This window comes from Furipterus horrens, unplaced genomic scaffold, assembly GCF_987537825.1.
Source record: "Furipterus horrens unplaced genomic scaffold, mFurHor1.1.pri manual_scaffold_6, whole genome shotgun sequence".
Taxonomy (NCBI): Eukaryota; Metazoa; Chordata; class Mammalia; order Chiroptera; family Furipteridae; genus Furipterus; species Furipterus horrens.
In genome coordinates this window covers 68,420,968-68,431,737 of record NW_028327176.1, presented here as the reverse complement: position 1 = coordinate 68,431,737, position 10,770 = coordinate 68,420,968, and the positions used below count along the sequence as shown (strand labels likewise).

The 10,770-nt window shown below is 44.6% G+C and overlaps 1 protein-coding gene across 1 annotated transcript; it reads left to right on the top strand.

The window, feature by feature from the left end:
* The first annotated feature begins 1,943 nt into the window (after positions 1-1,943).
* FABP1 (fatty acid binding protein 1) lies at positions 1,944-7,698 on the top strand. The gene is made up of 4 exons (XM_090281700.1): positions 1,944-2,103; positions 3,782-3,954; positions 5,427-5,519; positions 7,575-7,698. The coding sequence occupies exons 1-4, from the start codon at positions 2,037-2,039 to the stop codon at positions 7,623-7,625; spliced, it is 384 nt and encodes a 127-aa protein (XP_090137826.1). The 5' UTR covers positions 1,944-2,036; the 3' UTR covers positions 7,626-7,698.
* Positions 7,699-10,770: the final 3,072 nt, after the last annotated feature.

The following is a 10,770-nucleotide window of genomic DNA, read 5'->3' as shown; positions in this document are numbered from 1 at the left end:
AGAGGAGACCATGGATGTGCCTGTCATCCTCTGAGACACTTTTCTCACTCCCTCCTGAGTGCTAAGGCATTTGTGGAGACTGTAGATGACTGTGAGTTCTTAGCATACAGCCTGCTCAGGGTTCTCCAGGGACAGTCCCAACTCATGACCTAGTAGACACTATGTGTCCTGGGTACTGTCAGAGGAAGGCCGAGCAGAGAGGGCAGCACCACTGTGCACTAGAAGGGAAGGTTTACTGGTGCCAGAATCCTTGTGGCTGCACCTGCAACAAGTGCCCTCTGTCTACACTGTTCAGAAGGCAGTGGCAATGTGTTTGCTAATGCCACTTGTCAGGGGTGCTGGAGAAGGGCTCTGGCATTGAGCACATGAGTGAATGAGAGGACTTCTAAGGTGGTGGGTCAACATGGAATAGTATGTGTGAGGGAGTGGAGATGACGGAGCTCACCTTTACTGTGAGCTGTCACGCTTGTGCTAGTCCCATGCTCATGCTTGTCTTCCTGTGACATCACTGTCCACTGGCATTAGCCCTCATCCACTCATGTGTTTCTGCTTCATGCAGAACCAGAACCCGAGGACTGCCAGGCTTCCAAAGCAGATGCTATAGCAGCCAGAGAGTTTCAGTGTGCAGAGCAGGGACTGCCAGTTTGGCAGATGAGCATGTGAGCAAATAGTCATCATGGTGATAGTGCTGCAGGTAGAACAAACAGGATACCCCAGCAGGGGAGAGAACTGTCCAGGAAACAGAGAGCTCCATCTGAAATCTGCCATCTACTTCCACACAAGCTGGAATGGCAGAACAGGATTGCAGAGGAAGGAGAAAGAATGGATAGGGATGGGAAGAGAGTAGCTGGCTCTCAGCCTGGGGTCATGCATTGCCAACCCTATTACCATCCTCTCTCAGGGACTCTCAGCCAAGGCACAACCCCATTAGAATACACACAAACAGATGCATTCCAATTTCCTTGCTGCCCAGCCCCATCGATTCCGTGATTCGAGAGGGTGTGCCAAAGTGACTACTCCTTATCTCTTTATATCTCCTATTTTTCTTTAACAGTAAGAGCCAGGGCCTCATTATCTTTTGATGGCTTTATCTGCTGACCCATCATTAATGGGACACCTACCAAGTGCCACGTGTTGGGAATACCAAGGAAGAAGTACAGTGAAAAAGAATACATAGAGAAACCATCCCAGTAGAAATTAGAATATAAATATTTGCCAAATGCTCTAGGAGCCAAAAGTATTCATAGAGGAGGTGAGCAGGTGGAGAACGGAAAGATGGGCATAGAAAGCAGAGCGAAAGCAAGGGTGGAGGCACGGGCATCCCTGATGTGTTCAGTTGGCCCAGCAGGTACTACCTTCTTTCTTTCCACTATCTTGTTTCTGCCTAATAAAAGACATCTCAATTTCCACACAGCTGGTTTCAATAGTTTACATCTTCACTATAGTATGTACCATTTTATCACTTCAAAAAGGAGACTGGTTTGGACTGTGGAGGAGCCCATACTCATTGAAGAGGAATTCCCAAAATACAGAATAGCTCTAGGGGTTGATGACAACTTTGTAAAAGCTAAGTCTGTGTAATGATAAAGATGGGAAGAGACCATAAGGTTATGTAAATAAAGTGAGGTTTTGAGTGTAAAAGGGTTTTTGGTATTTTTGTGTTGATCTAGATCTAGATACATACTGTATATATGCACATACCAACATATTGCATAGATATGTATACATACACATATATATACATACACATTTTATGAGAGAGTAGCACCTTAAAGGCTGCAGGACCATAGGGCTTTGCACTTGATTGACACTGTAAATGTTTGCTGAATTAGAGAAAATCTCTGCTGTGTCCTTTTTTTTTTTTTATCATTGACCATTGCTCTCGAGTTAATATTTGAACCTGGCCATAAAGGAGTGATACATGCAGACCTATGGCCAACATTCAAAGAGGAAAGAGCCTCTTATAAATCAGCCCACACTGGACAGCCCCTCTATCAGAACTGCTGTTCCTTTGTGGAGGGAGCCTCATTGTGACCATGAATTTCTCCGGCAAGTACCAACTGCAGAGCCAGGAAAACTTTGAGCCCTTCATGAAGGCAATTGGTGAGTGCTGAGTTGGATGCCAAAGCTGGTAGTCACAGAAATAAGGGTCTGACCCAGTAGGTGGTGTCCATTCACAAATGTAGGCGCTACGTTGGGATGAGAGGAGAGATTCAGGCTTTACGCAGACCAGGGGTCATGTTATACTTGTTACTTTTGCAGTCACTTGCAGCTTGTGCTAATAGTACTCATTGGACAAGGCCACTCCATAGGCAAGCAGAAAGAGCATTGAACTAGGGTCTGATTTGGATTGAAGCCACCTGAGCTAGTAACTCATTGTGTGGCCCTATTCATTGATTCATTCTTCTAGCCAACATTGATTCAAGGCCAATCATATTCTGAACACTGTTCTGGACAGATACAAGGTAAACAGATAACAATGAGTCACATTTCCAAAGTCATAGTTTAGAGAGGAAAAATAGAAGAAATAAATACAATAAAGAATCTCTTAATGTGTACTGAGTGTTGACTCAGTGCCAGGCACTGTGCTAAGCCATTGATATGCAATATCCCATTGAATCCTCAATAAAAAATACTGAGTTGGGTACCATTATTTTTTCCATTTTATAGTCAAAGCAACTGAGACCTTGAAAGGTTAACTAATCCCAACCAAGGTCACTCAGGTAGAAAGTGTTTGCAGCAGGATTTGAAGCAGGCACTGGTTTCCAGAGACCCCATTTAACCCTCTGTGTCCTCCAGAGGATTGTGCAGGAGGATGTGATGCTCACAGGAGGGCGTGGAAGGGAGGTTTGATGTGGTCAAAGTGAGTCTTGGCTGACACTTGGAAGATGAGCAGGTGTCCACTAGGGGACTGGGAAAAGAGATTGTGCTTCAGGCTGAGGAAGCTGTATGAGCACAGAGGCAGTGTGACAAAGAAGGGGGCCAAGAGGGAAAAGGGTGGTAAGACAGCAAAGACAGAGAGGGGAGGACATCCCAGGCCAGCAGAGAGCTTGGATCTTCTCCTGTACGGCAAGTCATGCCACCTCACAATGTCCCACATCCCTCACCTGTATAACAGGACCCACCCCCCACTATCAACCCACATGGTTTTGTGGACCTCAATCCATATAACACCATGAACATGCTCTGAAATTTGTAAAGCTCTGTCCCAGGACAAGGGACTCCTGATAACCCTTCCCCAAGAGACTTGATGGCAGAGGTTGAGGTAGGACTAGGTGGACAGGTGTTCACCAGGACAGTCCCAGTATGTGCGTTTTGCTCTGGCGTAAGTTTTAATAACCAACCAGCACCACCCTTCCACCGTCTCACTATCAGGAGTGACCTGAGTTGGTGGAAGAGAAACTATTGGTCAACCTGGGTGTGGAGAATAAAATACTTATACTCAAAGAGCAAAGTCTCTGGGTGTTAAAGGAAGAGGGGTGAGGAAGGAGATTGATCAAGAACCAGGGTACTCACTAGGGGAGAGCTACTTCAGGCCAGAGGTGTGTCTTTTATAAACCAAATAGCAACATTTGGAGCTATCCAGGGCCAGTCAAATCAGACTCCTGACCTTTCCTTTCAAAGGTCAAAGCCCATGTTGCTCACAGAACTCCAGTACATGCCCATGGCTTCCAGGGAGACACAGCACCTCCTTTTCCTCTCCATACCACAGAATCTCTTGTGACCATCACCTATAACTCCCACATCTGCCCATCTCTAAACCTCAAATGGTTTCCAACAGGTCTGCCTGACGACCTCATCCAGAAGGGGAAGGACATCAAGGGAGTGTCGGAAGTCGTGCAGAATGGGAACCACTTCAAGCTCACCATCACCACTGGGTCCAAAGTGATCCAAAATGAGTTCACCTTGGGGGAGGAATGTGAGCTGGTGACCATGACTGGGGAGAAGGTCAAGGTAGGAGATGTCCCTCAAGCTACACTCTGCTTTCAGACTTACCTTGGACTTCCTCCCTCAGGGGTCCCACCTCACAATTCCCACCATAGATACCCTATATTGGAACTTACTTTGGGGGTGAGGAGCAGAGAGACAAAGACAGCTCTTAGGGAAGAAGCTCTTGGGTAAAGCTTCCATAAGGACTGTCTAGGTGTGCTCAGCCAAGGATCCAAGCTCTGCCAATACAGAGGACATGGGGGAAAAAGGCATAGAGCAAGAGTCTAAGTCTCAGGTTCTCGAAGGCCCAACAGCAGGCAAGTGAGGGTCAGTGAAAAACCCTTAACAGAGCCCTGAGGCCATCCTTGAGTCCAAAGTAAAGTAAACTGGGCTTTGCTAAGCCTAGAGCTGATGGTCATGAGGAGGTGCTTCCTAGAGGAGGTGCAAGCAATACCAGAATACCAGGGCCCCAAGCAGATATTCAGACCAAACCTTTGGGTGTGATCACTGAGTCCCTGGGCTTAGCTACCTCACCTGTAAAGTAGGCATAGTCTCACTTTCTAGACTTAAAGCAGGGCAACAGCCCTTCCACTGGGCTGTGGTTCAAATATGTAATGAGTGCTGGGTGTGGGCTGTGTGAGTGGTCAGCAAGAGATGGCAGGGAGATCCAGGCACTAGGATGCCAGGGACCAAGGGCCTTTCTTCCTCCTGGAGAAACTCCACATACCGCAGCACAGCCAACACCACTGAGCAGCCGCCTTCACTCCTCCCCTCCAGATAGCTCTGTGCATTGGGCTCAGCACAGTGATAGTCTTATCTCTTCTGAGCAAGTCTTGTTTATGCTTCACCAGATATAACATTACAGGTCAGGAAATCTCTGATCAAATTTAGGAGAAAAATTCTTTCAATATGCCCGTAGGAAGAGGCAGGTGGTCATGGGTTTTACCCTAGGCTTTTTCCAATTGTCCATTCTGGAGACAAATTTTTAACCTTGGCCAATGTCTTTTGCTCCCTGTTACCTTTTCCTGGGTTTCTGTTGCCTCTTCCTGGATGCATAAGTCTTGAAAAGGATACCACAAAAAGAAAGGCAAACATCCTGGAAGGAATAATGCATACCAAAGCAAAATATGTGCTCTTCCAACTGGCCAGTTTTTAAGTTTTGCTACTGCCCCCTCCATTATCTTGGAGAATTGAGATTTTACTCAATTTTACTTTACTTTATTTTTGCTTTTGAGCCACATAGGTGTCTTATACTGATTTTTAGGTCAAGTACCATAAATTAAAAGTCTGACAAAAGAAACCCTAACATAGTCTTTAGTTCTTAAATGCACCTCATTTCTGTTTAGAGCCAGAGAGCTAGGCGGTTGGCCTTATATAAAGATGAATGATGTGGTTGTTGTAAGCAGAGACCCATGCAGGGGAGTCAACCTCATTAGCAAGGGTCTTGCTGCCTACCCAGACCCTTCCTCACAGGCCATCTCTTCTTTTCCCTGCAGGCAGTGGTTCAGAAAGAAGGTGAGAATAAACTGGTGACAAGTTTCAAAGGCATCAAGACTGTGACTGAACTCAATGGAGACATAATCACCAATGTAAGTTGCCTCCCTGAGCTTGTGGCTCCCAGTGTTTGAGGGAGAAAAAATGTGAAGAGTGAAGAGCAGCCTTCCCCACCACCTTTTCTGTTATCAGTCTCTGCCACCCCTTCCTGAGGACCCATTATGTACCCGGCAGTTAACACGTTCTCACAATCTTCCTTGAGTTTTCTAATTAGGGAAACAGAGGCAACAAACAGCCAGGGAACGGCAGAGCTAGGGTTCCTCTGAATGGGGTCTGTCTCACAGGGCTGTCATTCACAGTTGTACCACTGCACAATCTTAGGGGAGCCACTCCCATTATAGGCAGTTTAGATTTGCATACTTGTTATAATTTTGCAGTGTCTCCCGGTAAGAGGTATTAGTCTAACAAAACCAGTAGAGTGCATTAGGGTTGCTTTCCAGCAGATAAAAGAACAATGTCTTGAGGAAGGGGCACCCTTTCCTAATCTACCAAAGACCACATATGCAGGCAGCAACCCCAACTGATGCTTCCCCATTTCTCCTCGTTCCCACAGGATGTCCTTGCACCACCATTTTCCCGGTCAGGATTCCCCACTCCAGCCTCCCCACTTCCTTCTCTCTCGTTGCCATACCTTTCCTTCACCAAACATAAATAAGATGACACAAGACAGGTGCTTGGCAGGAAGAGAGACAGGGTCATGCACAGCCCACCTTCCTCAGTCTCCACTGGAATGTAGCTACAGGACACACTCATAGGCTAACGGGCAGAAATCCATTCATCACCTCCTGTGGGCCTCTGATTCATGGGCAACACTTCCCATTGACACAGCACCCATGTGTGAAGAAGGCTTTGGCCAAAAGTTGGGCCCTTTCATTGTTTTTTCAATTTTATAATATTGTAATAATTATTAGCCATAAACCTTCTCTGCTGCCTCAGCACTAACCAGGAAGCCACAGAGATCTCTGTGTGCCCTACAAGCCCAGGACACTCAATAAATGCCTTTGCTCATTTGGCATTTATAAGAGGAATCATATTCATGGTGACTTTATGGCTACTTATGACTTTGGCACACTCCCGTTGTGTGTGCCGCATCATCCTTGGCGCCTGGCTGCTGGCCGTGTGTGTGCAGTGTTCTTCCATCAGCTTTGTTCTCCTGACTCTTCCCTGCTCCCAGGCTGTGTTTTAGGAAGTACAGAAGGCAGAACGATGCCCAATGAGTCTGTCATCACTCAGTTCAAGTGGAAAAATCCCTCAACTAGGGAGAGTGTGAGAGTCACCCATGAAACATGTGGTCCCAGCCCCATCCCAGCGCACTCCAGTAAAGTGAGGAGACACCAGCAGGGGAGCAGGAGATGATCTGTCCTGGACTCAGTCCTGACTAACGTCCTTTAATATTGTTCATCTCCTCTAATCTTCACATCTGTTGTAAGGGAGGCAGGGTGAGGAATTTAAGAGACAGGTTGACCTGTCCAAGGTCATCTACAATGAGTTGTAGAACCAAGATTTAAATCCAAATCTTTTAGTTCCATTCCATTGCTACTGAAGCTAAGAGATTCCTCTTTAACTCTGCTGACATACCCCATGTCATTGTCACAGTCTCCTTTAAGAGAATCAGTGGGAAGGAGGGGCAAGGAGAGAAAGGAATATGCCTCAAATACAAAAACTAATGAGCCCGAGAAATCCAATGCTTTTATATGCTTCAAAGCTTGGGGAGGAAAATTGTGCTTTACCTGCTGTGTTCCAGGCTGGGTACCTAGGTGTTTCCAAGTGCATGTGTCCTTGCTATTCAGCAAGCAGTTGGTACATAGCAGGCACTCAATGAAACTTTGAGGAATTGGATTGGACAAGACTGGCTTTGATGGTCTTGCTCTAACAGACATTAATCTAGAAAGAAATTCAGTAAGAGGCAGAACAACTCCACATGAGAAGTAAAGTGACAAAAACTTGGCATGGGATTTTAGAAGATATTGCCAACCCTTTCTCTGGTCCTATAAAAGGCAGGGTTTTATTTAGCGCTATTGTCATGGCTTAGTTATTTTTTGCAACTCAATATCAGATGGACTTTGCATGATTTCTTTTCTTACTTTCAGACCATGACATTGGGTGACATTGTCTTCAAGAGGATCAGCAAGAGAATTTAAACAAGTCTGCATTTCATATTCTTTTACTTGTAAAATTAATGTAATACAGTAAACTTTGTTTTAAAAAAATGTATTTTCTTCTTGAAAGGTTCTCATTGATGGCTGTTACTGATATCAGTAAGCACTGATAACCTATGTTTTTATAAACTTTTATAATCTGGTCTGAAGTAGACCCCAGGCTGCCCACTCGAGCAACCCATCAAGTAACATGAAATGTTCCTGGATCTATAGAACAGCCCTAGAATGACCTTTCCTAGGAGTTGGAGCAAGAGGGTACGTATACAGTGTGATAGCCCAGAGTGGCTCCCCATGGGGACAGAGAGCAAGAACGCTGGGCAGACAAAGAGGAGTAGCCCCACCCACCAGTGGGCATGAATAAAAAGAGCGGGCACTGACTTATCAAATGAATAATTCTCCCTCCTAGGGAAGGGCTGAGGGAGGAGCTTAGCAAGATGTGCCACAAGTAAATAGAGGAAGCTCAAAAGGAAATTCCCTTCATGCTATGAGCAGAGGCAGAATGTAGGAGAAGAATGATTTCTTTGAACAGTACCTTGTACCTGCACTGGTAGTTGTTACTGGTTAAGTTGCATCTCCCCAAAATTTACTTGTTAAAGTCCGCAACCTCATTACCTCAGAACGTGACCTTATTTCAAAAGAGGGTCATTGCAGATGCCGCTAGTTAAGTTAAAATGAGGTCATGCTGGAGTAGGATAGGCCCCTAATCCAACATAGTGGGTCTCCTTATTAAAAGGGGAAATTTGGACACAGAGACACCTTCACAGGGAGTACACCATGTGAAGATTGGAGTTGTGCTGCCATGACCCAAGGAACTACCAGAGGCTGGGAGAGGTGCCTGGAACAGATCGTGCCTTCAGAGGGAGTGTGGTTCTGCCAGCACCCTGCTCCCAGATTTCTGGCCTCCAAGTTGCAAGATGATACAGACTTAGATGTTTAAGCCACCAAGTCTGCAGTATTTTGTTACGGCAGCCCTAGCAAACTAATTGTGTTCATTCCCCATCTCCAAAGAGCTGCCAGTCTCTGACATTTCCATCTTTGTCATATCTCTCATCTCCCAGAACTGTGCCCAGCTCACAGAAAGCTCTCAACGAAGATGCTGTTTGGGGAAAACCCAGTTTTCCTTCTCTACTTGCACATAGAACACTTCCTTCTGACATTTCTGATCACCAGATATGTGGGTTTTTCCCCCACACTAAGGAATTTTAGGATACTGGTTGGATGTGCTACAATTTAACTCATTTCTGACTATCTACCCAGGAATAGTGTCAGATCCCACAGGTAAGGGCTCAGTCTCATGAAGCCGCCACCCTCCCACACATTTAATTATTTTTTTAATCCTCGCCCCAGGATATATTATTTTTATTTCAGAAAGACAGAGAGAGAGAGGAATCGATGTGAGAGAGAAACATTGATTGTTTGCCTCTCATACATGCCCAAACCAGGGATCGAACCCACAACCCTTTAGCGCACAGATGATACTCCATCCAAATGACCCACTGTGCCAGGGCCTTCCCACACGCTTTAGATGCTAATCACAAGTAGTAGGCCCCAGGTTTCCCACCACTTCTGTTCCCTTGTGATTTAAGTGTCATCTCCTTCAAGAAAGCTTCCCAAACTGCACAGCTGAAAATACTCTTTCCCTCTTTCTGGCATTTTATCTGCACCATTCTTTTGGAATGAGGTTCTTCCTGCCTTGCACTGTAGTGTTCTCCATAATTTGCCTTCCTTCTCCCACATGGATCAGGGTCTTGGAAAAAAGAGGAAAGCATTATTTCAGGAACTAAGGCAGATTTAAGCAAAGAGCTTTGGAGCTCCAATAAGAACTCACAGTTGGAAGATAAAAAAAAAAAAAAAAAAATCCAAGAAATCAATGGCATACTACAATATACCATTGACAAAAATAAATTCCAGATAAACTAAAGAGCTAAATAAATGAATATGGACTATTAGAAAAAGACCTTCTTGGCCCTGGCTGCTGTGGCTCAGTGGATTGAGCATCAGCCTGCGAACCAAGTGTCGCTGGTTTGATTCCCAGTCAGGGCACATGAGTAGGTCGCACATCAGGTCCCCAGTTGGGGGTGTGTGAGAGGCAACCGCACAGAGATGTTTCTCCCCCTCCCTTTCTCCTTTCCCTTCTCTCTATAAATAAATAAATAAATAAATAAATAAATAAATAGATTATGTGAATAACCAAGTTTACAAAAAATAAAAAAAAAAATAATAAAAAGAAAAAGACCTTATTAAACATGATGCAAAAACCATGAAGAAAAAGATTAATTCATTTTACTACCTCAAAAAAACTTTAATTTTATATAAAAAAAAAGATACTGTAAACACAGTTTCAAAAAAAAGCAGCAATGTGGGAGAAAATATTTGTAGCTTACATAACAGAGGTTAATAGACTGAATTTAAAAACCTCCCCCAAATTAATAAGACCAACAAGTCAATGGCAAGGTGGGTTGAGGACATTAACAAGGAATTTACAATATGAAATATGCTCAGTCTCATAGAAATCAGGAGGGAGGACTGTAGGATGAGATATCATTTGACAAATCAAGCTAGTAAAAAGTAAAAAGGTTGGTAGCAACCAGTGTTTGCAAGGTGGGGGAGATGTAAATTGGTACAGCCCTATAAAGTACCATCTAACAGTACTCATTAATTGTTTCAGCATGACTTCCCTAACATCTAGCAATGCCTCTGTTGTATATCTCCCAGAGAAATGTTGAAACACATGCACAAGGAAGCATACAAAGCTGCAACAGCCCAAAACTGGAAACAAATGCTCACTAACAAAGAAGGTTAGATAAGCTCTGGTACAGCCATACTCTGAAATAACCTGTGGTAGACTAATCGAACAGGGCAGATCTGTATGTACTGTCATAGAACTAGCTCCAAGGCAAAAATTAATTAAAAAAAAAAGTTTGTCCTGGCCCAGTGAATCAATTGGAGCATTTTTCTGTACACCAAAAGGTAGGTTCAATTCCCGGTCTGGACATATACCTAGGTTGCAGGTTCTATCCCCTGTCAGTGTGTGTGCAGGAGGTGGGAGACAGCCAATCGATATTTCTTCTCATATCAGTGTTTCTCTCTCTCTATCTCCCTCCTATCCTTTCTCTCTAAAATCAAT

What these genes read in the sequence shown, in the direction of transcription:
- FABP1 (XM_090281700.1), top strand. Translation starts at nt 2,037, where the DNA reads ATGAATTTCTCCGGCAAGTACCAACTGCAGAGCCAGGAAAACTTTGAG. An exon ending in TGACTGGGGAGAAGGTCAAG is followed by an intron (nt 3,955 to 5,426) that starts GTAGGAGATGTC and finishes TTTTCCCTGCAG; the next exon opens with GCAGTGGTTCAGAAAGAAGG. An exon ending in ATGGAGACATAATCACCAAT is followed by an intron (nt 5,520 to 7,574) that starts GTAAGTTGCCTC and finishes TCTTACTTTCAG; the next exon opens with ACCATGACATTGGGTGACAT.